The sequence below is a fragment of the Stegodyphus dumicola genome, chromosome 6 (genome assembly GCF_044657685.1).
Source record: "Stegodyphus dumicola isolate Sdum_Otavi_A_Nest chromosome 6, ASM4465768v1".
In the NCBI taxonomy this organism is placed as follows: Eukaryota; Metazoa; Arthropoda; class Arachnida; order Araneae; family Eresidae; genus Stegodyphus; species Stegodyphus dumicola.
In genome coordinates, this window is record NC_140773.1 from 79,098,526 (window position 1) to 79,116,420 (window position 17,895).

General features: G+C 30.8%; 1 protein-coding gene across 1 annotated transcript in view; it reads right to left on the reverse strand.

Annotated features, from left to right (window-relative positions):
- LOC118201194 (uncharacterized) overlaps nucleotides 1-17,895 on the reverse strand; it is a 79,875-nt gene that overhangs the window by 6,444 nt on the left and 55,536 nt on the right. Inside the window, exon 2 of the mRNA XM_035373244.2 lies at nucleotides 11,579-11,813. Within this exon, the coding sequence (XP_035229135.1) occupies nucleotides 11,579-11,813 (235 nt within the window). The remainder of the gene's footprint in view (nucleotides 1-11,578; nucleotides 11,814-17,895) is intronic.

The window sequence follows — 17,895 nt, forward strand, 5'->3', positions numbered from 1 at the left end:
TGCTTGAGTCATTTACCTGAACTAGCCGATTAAAACTTAAAAAAATTTGACCAATTGTGTAAACATTACATCTGCATACTTTTAGAAATGCTAATATTACGGAATATCTCAGATGTTTATTCCATAATTATGAAATGTGATAATTTTGTTATATTTGATACTGACATAATTTTCCAGCTAAATCTGTGTAATTTCTTTATATCCTGTATTTGTAAATAAGTAAGTATGTATATTATAAGCAACCTTTATTACGTATTTTATTTCGTACTGTGAAATAGCCTATGGCGAATTGGCTGCCGGCGAACTGACCTGTCAAGAAAGGACGAAGTCCTAGACTAGAAAATACGATACAGATAATTTAGAAATGATATAAATCAATTAAAGAGTTATGTATCAGAACAGCCGAATCAAGCGTTTATTGTAATTACGACACATTTAAAAGTTCTGTAATGAATAATTAAAAAAATCTTTATTTTTTAACTGAAATATCTGTTACTTATTTTTTTCCAATAAAAATGTTGCTGTTGCATATAATACCTGTACCTTTAGCGAGCAAAATTTTACTGTTACAGTAAGAAAGGGAGATCCTTTTCAAACGTTGTCGTCTACAAAAAAAAAAAAAAAAAAAAAAAAAAAAAAAAAATTTTTTTTAGTCCAAAAGGGATATTAGTCTCGAAATGGCATTCTGCGTTGAATCACTATAAATGGCGTATCATTTTTAAATTGCTGCAACCGATTATTATCACCCTGTATTATATTTAAACAAATTAAATAAAGAACAGCCCGCATGAATGTATGCACGTTTCTCGTGTTGCGAAAAAGCAAGCGGTACCTAGAGCCATGAAATTTTGAATAACGCAGTCCTCCCCTGAACATGGGCAACTAGACGCCCAAATTTTGAATTTCGATTTTTTCTTATTTATCTCTTTCGTATTTTGTAAAACTTCAACGAAATTTTGATTAACAAATTCAAAGATTTCAAAGCGAGCAATGGCAACATTGTATGGGGGAAAAAAAAGGTGAAAAAAAATTGTATGGCAACAATTAACTCTGCATCGAGAATTCTAAACGTATACTGTTATTCTTTTCTTAAAATTTTTGTACTTTTGAATTGTATAAGGCATAAGTGCAACGAAAATGGTGCTTAATAATAAAGCTAAAAAGAAAAAAAAATAGGAGGTTAAGAGTGAATGTAACAGAAGACTGGTAAACTACGAGCTCAACTAGAGAGTAAAAGACCTTAACAAACCCCTTTGGGCGACCATTAAAAATCTGAAACATTTAGGTTTTTTTTTTCTTCCCTGAGGTGGTCACTAGCTATTATAGGCGTTGGTCACAAGCAAGGGCGGAAGCGCGCTAGCCACTTTATTATGAGCCACCGTTTAGTCTTATGAGGTGGCAGACAATTTACATCCATGCCTTCTCTGGTATTCGAACTCCCTTCTATACAACAGTCCGTCCTTCTATACAACTTTCCCGTGAGGGCGCCTACAAAAAATAGTTATTATTAAAATATTCGATGTCTATTCAGGGCTTTGGCCATCTCAAAATTTTTTATGCAGGGTGATTCTAAATTGTTTTTACAAATTAAGAGGGGTGATAGCACTCATTCAGATGAGCAATAATTACCATAGGACATAGGATCGCATTCCACTCTGAGAGGCAGAAAAGATGAATATTAGAATTCCAACCTGACCTTACAACAGTGTTGGGAGAACGAATGAACGAAACCAAAAGTTTCACAATCAGTTTAGTTAAAAAACTCTCAGAGAGTGCACAAAACGGATAAAACCGAAAACTTGGCTTTCGAGTGTTAATTCGAGCTCAGACTTGAATGGCAAACACTCAGATGCACATTTTTGGTTGGCAAGGTGTCAACCTCGCAAACGATTGCAACAAGTCAATTATCTAATCAAGGGCTGAATATTATCAACTAAATCCAACTTCCGCTGTATGCCGAGATTAGCATGAAAAGTTCATTCTGTGTTCCCGCTGTCAGAACTTCGTATCCAATAGTAGGACGCTTCAAGTAGAATGAACGCAGCACAGTAAGTCTAGGGGGTAGCAGTCCCCCCTATCCTAATATCCCCTATCCCCTATCCTGGTAGTATAACCTGTCCCTGTCCTATGTATCCCTATCCTATATATCAAATATCAAGGTCAGTTTTCCCCCTAATACTCGTAATTTAGATAACTAACGTGTTGCAATCGTTTGCGATGTTGAGACTTTGGCATCCAAAGGTGTGCATTTTATTTGCCAGCCAAAGATGTGATTACGCATACTACAATCAATTATACGCTTGACATTAAACACTCGACTGGGGACATTTAAACCTGTATCCATTATATAATATATAAAATACAATTTTTCGACCGAGACCTTATTTACCTATGCAGTTACAATTTCTTATTTCAGCTGTCTCAAAGATTGTTTCTCATTTCAATTGTTTTAAAGAATATATTTAAGGTAGAATACTATCAGTATGAATGTTTCTACTACTTCAAATCAAATCACAAATTGGATGCAGTTTATAAATTGAAGTGTTAATGTAGCCTTAAAGTTATGCAAATATTCATTCTTTGTATAAAACTTTCCTGCATTCTTTGAATAAATCACTATGAGTAATTAAAATTATACTTTAACTCTCAATACAACGAAATCAGTGTTTGAAAACGTAGTTTTACGTTCAAGTTATGTTCCAGGCTAAATAAAGTTCTTTTCTCGATTTAAAAAAAGGATGAAACGTATATGAATTAATCATTTTATTCTTCTCTTACGTACAGGATGCTAATTTTGTGTGCGTAAATGTTCTACAAGAAATACATCATAATGATCTTAATATTTTATATAAGTATATTAATATAAAACTTAGTATATTGTAATTTTAAAGTAGTAATAACTGCCACTGTTGGATGAAATTTTGACATGCTTTTAAAATGCAAGGACATCTGCTGCAGACCGTTATCTCTTACAGTGGTTATTGAAATAGGAAAATTAATTGAGAGACATCTGCTTCCACTAGTACAGCGGGGGTGGAACGATGAAAGCTACTACATCATTATTTTATGACAGGTGTGAAATTCTATTAAAACATGTAGCATTTAAAACCGGCAAGACGCATCACTGCAGTTTCCTACATTTTAATTCTTTTGTGATGTACATTAAATGCAATAAAAAATAATTTTACTTCGTAATTTATTCTGATACTAAATGTGAAGTTTTGTTTATCTTATTAGGATACTATCGTGCTTAAAAATTATATTCTGTACTTTGATTTTAATTTTAATTTACATTATTCCTATGCAAGTTTTAAATTGGATTTTAGGCATTTTCAATACATGTCAAAAAAAGGTTTCATCTTGCTGTTTCTAAACGTTTTAAGTTAGAAGTACAACATTTCCTTGATTTTGCGAAAACTTAGTTTGTTTAATCTCAACTTTTTAATGTTAAATATCTGTAACCTAGTTCAAAGGCCGAGAACCTTTTCACGTTCGAAATCTTTAATAGATTAGACGTAACTTAACATAATTATAATATGCGTATACCACTTGCACCATAAACAAGGCCGAACTAAACGGACTTATATCCATTTCACAATGTACATGAGTTTGTAAAAATTTTACTGTGGAACAGTATTGAAATTTGTTTCTTAAAAACGTCAAACGTTCATGGAAAAACGTTCGTGGAATTAGGCTGTAGAAATCACTTGATTATTTAGGTAACAAAAATAAAAATTGAAAAATCTTAGAACTACTCTTCTTTTCATATGAGGGAGAGAAGAAAGACGACTAAAAGCGAGACATCACCGTACAGGTATGAAGGTGTGTGAGGGGAGACATATTACCAAATGAGTGGATGAAAATAAAAATTAAAAGCAAAGGTAAAAAACTCAAAAACTCAATCCAGGTTATGTTTAAATATCGCAGCTGAAGTTGGGATAAATGAAAGCCTGAAAGATCTATTACAAAGAGCGAAAACAGATTATGTTAAAGTATAATATATATATACATATAGAAAACTGTCTAGCACTGCATTAACTTTGTAACATTTTTTTGCATACTGCAGTTTTATTTATTTATTTTTATTTATTTATTTATTTATTTATTTATTTATTTATTTTTTAATTACTAAGCGAAACCCATTCTTGTTTGGAAATCTTTTCTGTCTGCTATTCGACATTTTCTGCTCATCAGGTCATGCCGTTGGTAAATTATAATCCTTCACCAGTATATAGAGCTATCAGATTTTACATTCCGATTAACTGTTGTTTCAGTTTTTCTTTCAATACTTAGACTGGTTTGATGGAAAAGTGATGTCGGGTTCTTGCAGTAAATAGCAATATTTTGATTTTCAATAAAGGATGCGCTTCGAGATCTGTAAAATTTAGAAATGTAGGCTGTCTCAAAACGCTTATATATACTCTGAATGATAAAAAAAATCAGTATTTTTTATCATATGGTTTATTTCCCAAATTTAAAAGAATCAGCATCAATGAATAACATTATATCCTCATTACTGCAAATAGTCTTTCATGCTAATTCTGTATCCTCTGCATATTTTGACAAACAACACCTTTAAAACTGCAGTCATAATGTGAATAATTTTCACTGAAAACATGGGTTATTCTTGAAACGTAACTTTCCGACTATTAGTACTTCAAATTTCGACAGGAATACGATTTTGAAATTTCTATCTCGAGATCCGCTTTTCTCGCCGATTTTCTTCAATTCTGAAGATATATTTGCTTCAATTTTTCTTATCTCGTCGAACAGATCAAATTATTTTGTGAACACTGAACAATTCCGTCTGCTTCAAACATCTCCAAATAAGTGATGGAAAATTGGCGGAGATATATCGGTTTGAAGCATACCTCACAGTTCTCTGTACATTTTGAGCATATTTCCAAACTTGCAAAATCTTCGATCAGATCAACATTATTTGTTCACATCTCAGTGTAACTTAGTCAGTTATTTCAAGTTGGTTAAATATGAAAAAAGGAAAAGTTAGCAACTAGAAAATTGTTAAAAATTATATAGAACATTTTTAATCCCCTTGTGAGGAATTATTACAATTTCCGTGGTGCTCTGCTGATGTAACTGATTCCAACTCTAGCTAGCAATAAGAAAATGTATGTTTAGAATCACTTTTCTTGGTGATTTATCCCAGGAAAGCTGATTTACACATCCACATCTAGCTAGCAAAAATGGAACATCCGTGGTTTGAATCCTGTCAACGGCAGAACTCATTTCCTTATTTCCGGCACCAGAGGAAATAAACTAATGCTTCTACAACCTTGTAAATGCTGTAAACCCATAATAAAAAGAGCCCTATTCGAAGAATTTCAGTGAACAGCCTTAAGTATATAGAAATTGGAATTCTAAATGTATCGTTTTGTTGTGATACGTTATTTCAAATGAACTTATTAACTGAAAATAAATTGCATTTCGGCACAATTATTGTGATTTATTTCCTGAAAGTGAGAATACGGCTTCACTTATCAGTGATTTATGATATGCACGAAAATGATACAAATATCTACTAGACGTTTAAGATTATTTTCAAAAATTCCAATTCAGGTATTTTAATCTTGCAATTACTAATGTATTTTAAAGACAGACGTCTGAACATTCGTTATGTTTAAAATAGTATTCGCTTTTCACAGTAACATATATATCTCTAAGTGTATATTATTAATATGTACTGATAAGTATATTCTAATGATATCTCTATATACTGAGATTCATAACTGGCAAATACTTACAGAAACTGGAAATAATTATAGAGAAAAATGTAGATTTCTGATACATTTATAACAGCAAAACCCATTTGTACCAATCGGAAAGTTACACATGCATTGCATTCGCTAATTTTCATCTAAAACATTTTCTCCTCTTATTAAGCTTTTATTTCTGTGATTAAATAAATATGCTTGAAATATCTCTAATATCTTTCACATAACATTCGAAGATTTTTAAGAATTTTTTTAGTATCTCCTGATTTTTATTAAGCCAATAATTTAGCGTAAAACCTGACACAGTAAGAACTACTTGTGCGAAAAACCGAGTACTTATATGACTATTACTTGCTCTTCATCTTTCTAATCTGCTTTTCACATTCTTCATCACAGCAATTTGACATCATCCAATCTCTATCGCATGCGGCTGGCTGTCTGGATTTAAAATGAACCGGGAGATCGAAAAAGGACAACGCCCGTCTCACCTGCTCCCACCAATCTCGTATTTAATCACATGGTGATCAACATTAATATTAATCAAGTTATAAACCGGCTACTTTAAGCTGAGGGGAGAAATTAAGCCTTTCCGATAAACTGAGCTTAACGAATTCCCTCTCGCTCTCATATCGTCTCTTGATGTATTAGAAAAACTGGTGGTGAGAACTCTGCGAAAGCTACTAATTTTTTATATGGCTGCACGGAAGAAAATAGAAGCACTTTACAGTAAATGCAAAAGCACAAAATATTCTCCACATTACCTGTAATATATTTGCTAAGTGTTAACAACTTTAAAAATACTACTTCGATTTTAACCTATCAGTTAAGGTTTTACATTCGTCCGCACTTTCACGTTTTCTCCAAAGTGTTACTATTTTAGAAAAAGGAATAGAAATTAAATAAGTGTAAAAAGAAGACGCCCGATATACTAAAAATGTAGTATAGCAGTTACAGTAGCTGTTACTTAATTTTAGTTGAGAACTTTTGATGCTGTTAGTTGATGCAGTGTTCCTGGTTAGCTGTTTGGTAAAATTAATAAATCTAATTTGCCAAACCTTATGATTTTAAGTCGCAATCATTTTCAGTTAATGTTTGTTAATTTGAAATTTTTAGTTAAAATGAGAACAATAATATTCTGTAGTAACATAAAATGAGAATCTTCTATATGATTTTTCTCCCTTTTATGTATTTTATCTGAAAATAAAGCCGTGATTTGCATAGATAGCAAAAAAGGAATATTCTTCGTATTTAAAGATAAATGTGAAATATTTGTACGATCTCTACTGGTTTTCAGGAGCCACACCGTAGAATTCAGAACTTATTATTAATATATATGGAATATAACGACTATAATATCAGATATAACACTAAACAAAAAAAAAGTCGATTGGTGTTGGTTTTATTAAAAAAAAAGTAGAGAAAAGAACCTATTAATTTCCAAACAGACATATTGGAAGTCCCCTTTCTCTGAGGGGTAAAATTAATTTGCTCTTTAAAATGAAAATTTTTTGTTTACCAAAGGAAAAGGATCCCTTCTCTATTTTAACAAAATCGATATATCTTCTATAAAACCAGCGTCAGTCCAAGGTTTAATTTCTTCTTAGTTTTTTAATTGTTCTTTAGTCTACCCATCGTTCATAAATACGAGCAACATTTTGCGATGTAAAAAATAATTCTATTTGGCATTTTTGAGGGATTCCTATTTCGCCGTACAAGGATATATAGTAGGTAAATATAAAATTTTTAGGCTTAATATCACTTGAAAAGAAATAGAAAACATTTTAATAATGTATAGTTCGATACCATTTCTTTGTATTTCGATAAACTTTTCGTATCTTTTAATGAGCCATTCTGTGCCTCTAAAGAAATTAACCTATCCTCAAAATGTTATACAACTGTCCTTTTTACACTATTATCATTTTAAATCTCTTTCTGCGAAGGTCAGATTTCAGTTTAGAGAACAGATAATAATCATTTGGAACTCAGTCTGGACTGTAAGGAAGATAGTCAAGCTCCTTAAAACGGTTGAATTTTATTGACAAGTTGCGGTTTTTCAGTACACAATGTTTGTCATTTCTGTGTACACTTTCAGTACACAATGTTTGTCATTTCTGTGTACACTTTCAGTACACAATGTTTATCATTTCTGTGTACACTTTCAGTATACAGTGTTTTTCATTACACAGTACTTCCTTCTGGACACCAGCAACATTTTCTGCGAACAAGCAACATTCACCACTTTAGTTAGAACACAGCTCTCTGTTTTAAAAGCAGTGTATCAAATTATGAACAAGATATCGAATTCTAAGAGTCAAATGAAAGTAGAAGAAAAAAAACTGCATTGTCTGTAAAGGGGTTTTCATTATCAGATAACATTTTAGCTACGCACTAAGCAGTGTTTATTTTCTACTGATTTAGTATATATATATATATATATATATATATGTTGCCTTGCTTTAGGTAATTAAATTGTCATTAAACCAATTGCAATTAATTATTTTTAAATGCAAGGTCTGTACTGAATTAAACATTAAAAAATTTTCTTTCGAAACATTTGAAAAAGATTCTAAATACAAAACATATCAAATATGAATAGCATTTTACTGAAGCTGAAATTGGTAAAATTAAATAAAGAATAAAATAAAGTGTGTACTCTCTTAAGCGTACATCCAGTTTAAGAGAACTATAAACCTCTTAACAATACAGCGATAGGAGAAGAGAACCTGCCAACGCAGGTGCTAGCAAATACTCTCCAACAACGATTTTTATCCTATTAACAACAGGTAGTTATTTAGAGACATTTTCGCAAAATATTGATCTCATAACAGTAGACGGTTCTATCGTATTTCTGTAACATATCACCTGGACAATTTCCGCTCCTGAGTTGATGACGGAAATTGTGCTAAAAAGCAATCATCTGAGTATTTAGCTTTTTGTATTATACACATAACTCAAGTTTATGAAGTTTTTTCATGCTGAGCGATACATTTCAGCAGGTGCTTCCGTAACTCGTGTATTAAAAAAATTTGCATTTCCGTTGCCACTGGAGATACAGGTTCAATAGAAGTGCAAAGCTCATTTATGAGTTTGCTTATTGTTCATATATCCGAATATCGAAGTTTGTTGATGAAGTTTTCCTCCAGTTTTTAATTGAAATGTTATCTTGAGGTAGCAAGTAAAATATTGAGGTTAAAGGTGCCATGTAATTGAAAGAAAGCATAATAGATTAAATTCTGTTTATTTCATTCTTTTGTATCTTTCTAAATAAACTGTTTGATCAATTTACGTTCATTTGATTGACGTTTCAATAATGTTACGTTTCCGTAAACAATACACAATGGAGTTAAAGCAATATTTTCGATGAAAACCTATTCCCTTATTGGTGAATTTAAATGCATATATTGAATTACAAATATATGGATATAAAATTTCAAGGAAATTGGTCCAAAATGTTTGCGGTAATATTTTAGGTCAGTAAAAAGTAAAAGTTAAATGTAAACTAGTGACAGGAGAGCTAGAAACAAAAGTAAGCAGAAAACATGATACCCAGTCTTAATGAATATATTTGAAGACATATTAAAAATAACTATTGATTTAAAATGTTTCTTACTTTAGAGCAATTCTATCCTCAGAATTTATCTACCTTCCTTAATCCCCCCTCCCCCCCCAAAAAAAAAAAAAGAACTGAAAACTTTCACATTTTATATTTGCCCAAACAGGCGTTTTCCTCATTTCCAGACATGTAGACACATACACGTTTCGAGAGCATTTGGGCTAACGCCACACTAAGTTGAAAATATTTGAAAACAGCATATCTTTATAATTTCCGACAGATAATCTCGCGAGCTGCAGATAAAATATTTTATTTCCTACGGTGTTGCCACTGCTCGCTTTGAAACTGTTGAGTTTTTTAAATAAAAATTCGTTAAAAGTTTACAAAATATAAAATGGGCAGTAAAGCAATTTCGGAATTCCAAATTCGGACTTCTAGGTACCCATGCTCAGGTGGAGGACTACATTATTCAGAATTTGATGACTCTAGGTACCGTTGTTTTTTCGTAATGCGAGAAACATACATACATTCATGTAGATTTTTCATTATTTATTATGAAATAATATAATACCGAGCCGTAACATTTGGTGGCAACAATTTGTAAAAGTGATACAGCCGTTTATTGTGATTCGATGTAAAATGCCATTTTGAGACTAATAGCTATCCTGGCTAACGCCCATTTAGGCTAAAACCTTTTTTTTTAATTGTTATTATTTTTTAGATTTCCAAATGAATTATTTTTTAAAATAACATTTTAGAGCAATATATTTGACATAACATTTTTATGCATAAGAGTTGGTAATTTTATACTTGCACACAGTTATAGTTTGTACTGCTGGTCGTAATTCATTGAAATTCTGATTTTCTAGAGAAAAATATATGAAAGCAGAAAATAACAACTTCGAGAAAACTTAAAGATATAAGAATTCAAATCCTATAATTGCACATTTTTTTTCTTAACATTAATAAAATATACAAAATATATGTATAACTTAAAAGCTTTAGTTATGTATAATTATATATTTTAAAATACTGAGTGCATAATCACCATGACTGAGACAAGGAAAGTAACTAGTCGAAATTTTCGTACGATTTCAAATTTAATAATAACTTTAAAAGTTCTTACATCAAAAGCACAATAATTGGCCATTTTATATTGATGCAGTATTCAAACAATTTATGAAAATTTCTTGAATAATCAGAAAAGTCAGAAAAGTAATGCGCGCAAACAGTAACTAAGGATGAGATTAGTAATCTACAAAACTAAGGATGAGAAACTTGTCAAAATCATGCAGTTTAAATCCTTTCCATCTGAAGGAATGGTCATTCCTTCAGCAGGAGATAAAATTTCTTATACACAAAATTCTGAATTTTAGTGCTGCTACAAAGGAAAATTTGAAATCACTGCATGTATATTAATGTGTTTATAACGTAAAAAGTAACGTTTAGAAATTCACATTTCAAAACCTTGGTATTCATATCTGCGTCTGACAACATTTTTGTATAGCGAAAATTTTACTTTATTCGAATCACTTTTGAAAACGAAATCAGGCGTCTGTTATTAAAAGTTCTAAAATATTTAATATCGTTCTCTTGCCCTAAGATATAATTTCTTTGAAAGACATTTTTGCATTAGTACAGTAAATATCTTAATAGTATTAATTTTATTACTGGCCGTAGGGTTAAATGTCTGAAGAAATTTCAACCTTTTCCACTAAAATGTATTTTTTGGCACTAGGCGTTAAGTATTTCCAATTAATTACCAGATATATATGAAAAATTTTAAAATGTATTATGATTATTTTCGGTTTAAATTACATGATTATAGGATTCAAACTTATGACGAAACATTGCAACATGAAGTTGGCCATATATAAGCAAATATGTAAGGATTCGATTAAACATTATACCTTCACACTAAAATTTCTGAATTTAAATTTTAATGATTTTTAACATTTGCTGGCATTAATCATTTCTTCTAATCAAGGGCTTAAAATACTTGTGCATTTAAAGTATCTTTACTCACAGTTTATGCAATTCTATTCCAATTTTTTTATCCTTTTCCTCATAAGGAAGAGAAAGAAGAAAAACAGACCAGATACAGTGATTTTGATGTAAATTTTGTAGAAGCAAATGCTTCTCAAATGCGAAACATGTAAACTGCATATTAAGTGCGTATTAACTAGCTTCGTCCGAAATAACAGTTTTCAGTGATTTAATGTACGTGTGCGGTGACTGAAATGTATAACCTCACGCATACAAAATAACCACAGATTATGAAATGAAGCCTTACCTAAATTGTTGATCCATTTGAGCTTTCTCTATCCTCTTGTCTTTGGCTCTGCGGTTCTGGAACCAAATTTTGATCTGAGTTTCTGTGAGGTCTAGTGATTCGGCCAGCTCAAACCTTCTGGGCCGGCTGATGTACTCATTTCGGTGGTATTCCATCTCCAGCCGAAGGGTTTGTTCACTGGTAAATGTAGTTCTTTGACGTCTCTGGCGACCGTCCTTACGCCGCCTCCTATGGACTTCACAAAAGAAAATTACTTTAGCAAATAACAAAACAAGAACAGTTAAACTTCATAAGAATTAAAATACAAAGGATTGAAAATCAGAAACCCAATTTAAAATTTCACCAGTGTATATTAACAAGTCTTAGGCTTGAGTTATGTCATAAGATATAGGTAGCTCTTTAACAGCAAAATGTTTTATCTTTTTTATTTTTCTATCTCATTTTTTAAAAAGCTTATTTAAAGTACTTTCTGATTTTCATATTACATATTAAACACATCCAACCCCTGGCAATCATGCTTAATTTATGTCAGCGTTTGTTATCGTTTTCACTTTGCGATAAACAGTGTCAGAAAGATAAAAATATAGAGGGTCATAGAGAGAAAACAAGAGGATGGTGCTCTATTGTTCTCAAATAAGAAAAGTCAAAATCGTGAAGGAGAGGCAACGCATTGACGTAATTAGTGAAATAAATAGAAGAAAAGTTACTAGAACAAGCGATAAAATCCTTTTAAGTCAGAACCATGCGCATGAAAACTTTGTGAAAGCATTATAGAAAAAATGCAGTATTATAACGATTTTTGTAATTGAAATTCCTTAATTTGTTTCGAATCTTGTCTTTTTGATATCTCTATGCACAGATATATTTGCATTAGAGTGTGATCCATCGATAAGGCAGTCTCACTTTTAGTTTATTTGCAGCTATTGCAATTTCTGCATGTAACTATATGTAGCCGTTTTATCTAGGATATTTTAAATTTGTTAACGTAAGAACTTCAATATGTTTCAGTATCCATAAATTAAAGTTTCATTCAAATCAAAGCTGTGAACAAACAGTCCATCTGAGTGAAGTTTTTATTTGGAGATTAAATAGTTATCTGACATGAAAATGTCCAAAATGTACCACATGCTTAGGACTGAGAATTAATTACAAAAGCCAACTGAGCAAATAAATTTCTCACATGCAAAAAGGAATTCATTTATAATTGTAATACAGGAAAGAAAACTTTCTAATTTGATAGACCTCGTTTATACTAATAACTAATAACGACACAAATATTTATTAAGCTTTATTTTATTTTATTAATATTTCTATAACTACATGTCTCTATCTTTTGAATGAATTTGTGTTTTTTAGTAAGCAAAAAATAAATATATATATTTTTATAAAAGTATGAAAATATTTTTGAATTTTCGTTGCTGCCCTTTAAAAAAAAAAAAAAAAAAAAAACTCAAAACTTTGGAGGGCATTTCAGCAAGAAATTTTGCATATGCACTTTTTCGAACAAAGCATTTTTTTCTCTCACCCACCACTTGTTTGTTCTCACAATTAGCTCTTAATGCTAATTTTCCTAATTGCCATTAAATTATGGAGATTGTAATAGCTCTTAATTGCTTCTTCAGAGAGCGTTAGAAACATGATACAAAAAACAGAGTAAAAAGTGCTTTTCGTACCAAAATATCTTAATTTAGAACTTTCCGAACAATTCTGAGAGCAACAATAAAGTTCTGCAAAATTTTTTCGTCTGTTTATTCAGATGTTAACAGGGAAAAAAAGTATAAGTTTCATGCGTCTTAAGTAAAATATTTTTGTATTTAATAAAATTTATTCTTGTTATTCCTTGTTGTACAACTCATTTCAAGTCGGTTATTTCTATTATATATTAAAATTGAGAATTTAAGTAGACTTTGATTGATGTATGAACTAAGGTTATCTAGTATTTTGGATAGTAAAGAGAAACAGATGCCGTCTAAAGATTTTAGATTAAAATCTGCTAGAAGGGATTTTCTTTTTCGGCAAATTAGTTTTGTAGTGGAATTCGTAGTTCAACATTAACTTCTACGCAATTTTATATTGACTTTTGAAAGAACTGCATATTCCATGTATTTGATTCATTAGGATTCTATGAACGATGTATAGCTCTTATCATCCGATTTCTTACATTTTAAATTACAGAAACACAACTAAAAGTTAAAATAAAAAGAATTCACTAATAACTAAGTTAATTTCGAGTAGTGTTAAAAAAATGTTTGATTCTCCAAGCCTTGTTTAGAATGCAGAAACTTACTTACCATAATTACCAGTAACTTAAAAAAACTTACCGAAACCGAAGATAAGCATATATTATTTAGCATGTATTATGTATTGCACATCTTATTCTTACAATGAATAAGCTAAAGAAAGGGAAGTTATTAAGAAAGAAGCAAGAGGAAATATATTAACAATTTAATATATTAACTGCATTTATTCGATATCAAGGTATCATAGTTTCTTCTTTCTGAAGATACTATCTGTAAGTATCGTATCTGCACTGCTTCTCGTGATACAAAAATCTGTAGATATTATACTCATTATTAACGCTGCTTCAAAAACGTTTTTGTAATAGATTTATGTAAGCTTTACGATAGTAAAGTAACCTATAATTTTGTACATTTTATAGTACAATAAAGGTAATAAAAAAAGCTTATTTTAGTAATTGAAAATATTTTAAGCAAAGATATATATAACTAAAAAAAAATTAGATTAGGCTGTTTCTTTTGCATGCTTTTGAAAATGTCGAATGTTGCTTAACATAATGTACTGAATTTAATTAGTTCCGATCCTTTATTTCCTGAAATGAGCTTAGATTATTTTAATGCTGTTAAGGAAAATAATTAATTATGATACATACGACTCTCAAATATTCGGAGATAAAATGAAAGTTAAATCGATCAATTTGTACAATCTTTTCTATGAAATAAAAAAGACATTTTCCCACTGTCTTTAAGCATAATAGACATCTATCAAATACCTGATAACTGAATTTGTATAATACGTGTTTAAAATCCTTTGTTTAGCATTTATCTTTAGTAGATTATATTACTTACAGTTTTGAACATTTTCTTCGGAAAATTTGAACATTTCCTCCTGCGAATATGGGTATCTGGAAGCCCGAATTTGAAATTTGAAATTTGTTTTATTATCGATTTCATATTTTGTAAAACTTTAACGAATTATTGATTAACAAACTCAAGGATTTCAAAGCGAGTAATGGCAACGTTGTACAAAAAAATCATTTTTATCTCCAGCGCGCGAGACTGTGTATCGGAAATTCTAGTAACATAAAGACATACTCATTTTAAAATTATTTTGCGATATTGCTCTTGAACTGAATTTTAGGGTTTAAGTGCGAAGAACATGATATTTAATAAATAAAGGTAACACACAAAATGTTAAAAAAAAACGCCCCTTTGTAAGTAATTTAAAATCTGAAACCTTTAAGATTTTTTATTTTTCATTTTTTATTATTTTTTAATTTTTTTCATATTTTTTACCGTCTTTCTTTTATTTTATTTTTTTTTTCTTTTGGCCTCTTCGATATTGTGATAATGTAAGATCATTTGATTAAGCATTTTAGCTTTTCAAACTTATTATTGAGATTTTTAGTATAAGTGTAATAATTAATAACATTCCCCTGAACAAAATAAAGAAAAGAATCACATATCGTTTTTTAATGTTTTTTGAGAAATGAAATTGAGGTCACTTTATAAATGTTAGTCTGGGTTTCGTTTTAGTGCATTTCTTGACGTATTACGTATTCATTAATTCTATAAACAGAGATTTAATCAGATCCATGCTAGGAAGTGGAATATGTATAAATCTGTCATGAACATTAAGGGTTTGAAATGAAAGTTTTATGGGAAATCCTTGGTGACGTTGATCAATAATTAGACTTTTCAGCATTTTAACTTTAAAGAAAATAGTTTTTACTTTTAAGGTATAAAATACAATATTGCGAATAAACACAGTAAGAAATTAAAACTGGTAAGTCTACCGTACTAAAACTCTTTCAGGTGTTAAACTAAACGCGAAGATCGGATTGAATTTTAAATTTTTTTATGATTTTTTTTCATCAATTAAGTTTTAGTACATTTTGATTTATTTTTAATTGTTTTAAATCTAAGTTTTAACTTTTAAAATTTATATTTAATGTTTCTCATCTGTTACTTCATTAGAGAACTAAAATCTTTGAGGAGGGTAAAGGAAGAAGGAAACTGCAAATCAGAAAACTTCTAATTACAGACTAACGCCATCCGAGAATTTAACCTCATTTCAAAAAAGTTATGAAAAATATTGAACAATATAAAATTGATAAGATGAAAAGAATTTTATATTCTGAGTATAGCATATAAATTTCAATTTAATCCCTAAAGCAATTCTAAGAAAAGGTGTTAGGATAGCATCTCCTAGTTTAAGAATTAGTCCCACTTAAATTGAAGATATAAGATAGAAAGTATTCTGCTTAAGACAAGTTGTTCAAAATGTAAAGCCACAAGGTGCGAGGGTGTGCAGAAAAGTGGTTATTTAATTTTATGGTAAATACTAACTCTTAATAAAATTTATGGAGTAAATTAATAAAGAAAATCCTTAATTATTCGAGACGCAGCTGTGCACTTATACTGGATTATATGAAGTAACAGATGAGACTATATGACACTATATGAAGTAACAGATGAGACTATATGACACTATATGAAGTAACAGATGAGACTATATGACACTATATGAAGTAACAGATGAGACTATATGACACTATATGAAGTAACAGATGAGACTATATGACACTATATGAAGTAACAGATGAGACTATATGACACTATATGAAGTAACAGATGAGACTATATGACACTATATGAAGTAACAGATGAGAAACATCGTTTGCGCAGGAGACGTGCAACAAATATTTCCCTTAAATGGCAATACTTTCTATTTTACCAGGATATGCATTCTAGGAGAAAAAAATAAATAAGAAGCATCTCGAAAAGGAAAATTGTGATTTAAGAGCTATATGGCTGACAATTAAAATGGACTTTCTTTTTTAATTTTTAATCTTATATCATTAGTTCATTTTCAAAGAATGTGTAAGTAGATCACCAGATTAAATTCATTGATTAGACAGAGCTTAATTATGACTTTAATATCTGCAAGAGAGTGTTCATGGCATTTTGCTCATAAACGCTCCTTATTTATCAGTTCTTATTGGTAGCTTCAAGTTGACCACAGGACTTCAATTCTTGTATAATTATTTTCAGATAGCTACTGTAAAATCAAGAATTTTAGAAATCCGTGACGTCTCAATTCAAATTAATAATAGAAATCTGAAAATTGAAATTATTGAAAATAATATTTTGTTATTTTGAGCTATACACATGCATTGCGAATTATCAGCCTCTTTAGGGCTACCTGCCTAAGGAGGAATGTCTTCACTGATGACATTTTATATGAAAATGTCTGGTATTTATATTTGGGGTAAACCGGTTCGAAACCCGTCGAACAGGTTGATTGGTTGGTGGTTTTTCCCCTTGTGTAACGTCATACTAGCAAGTTTCCTTTAGAAAGTCTTCCACGAAGGCATCCCTCCCACTAGCAGATATCCCTCAAGCGCGTTGTCATATTTAAATAAGCCAAAACAAACGTGAGATAAACCAGAAAATTTCAGACATCCAGTGCTTCAGGGTTTGAACTCAAATTAAACTGCAAATGTTTCAGTGTTCTTACTTCTTGGCCGTTGACATGGCCCATATTCCTATACATTAATGTATAGGAATATATATATTAACCGCTTGCCTGATTATCCCGAGTTATCTCGGGTTCGTATATATTGCAGTTAATTATTATCCCGAGAAAACTCGAGCGAAGCAAAATTTGTTAGTACGGTTTCTTTTATCACGGTTTTACTCGGTCTGGAGGAAATGAAAGGAAATATTCAGCTTTGATTGACAGTTTACCAAATTTTGTTGGTTGCGCGGTTCTTTTGGAGGGACTGGTCGCGTGTTTCCCTATTGTATGGTATACGTTGGCTTGTGGATTAGTAATGTATAAAGAAGGATGCATGCGTTGGAAAAGAAATAAAATAATGTCGATGATGCAAGATAGCGAAAGCGATGATTTTTCAGATAGTGATTATGAAGAGGTGGGGAAGGGGAAAAAAAAATCAAATCCAACGAGACAGTGTACTCTGTGCTCCCGTGAAAGAGATTCCAGCGGTAAGCCAGTAAGAAAAGAGACCAGATACCGGTGTAGAACGTCAGGTATCACTCTGTGTTGTCCCTTGTTTC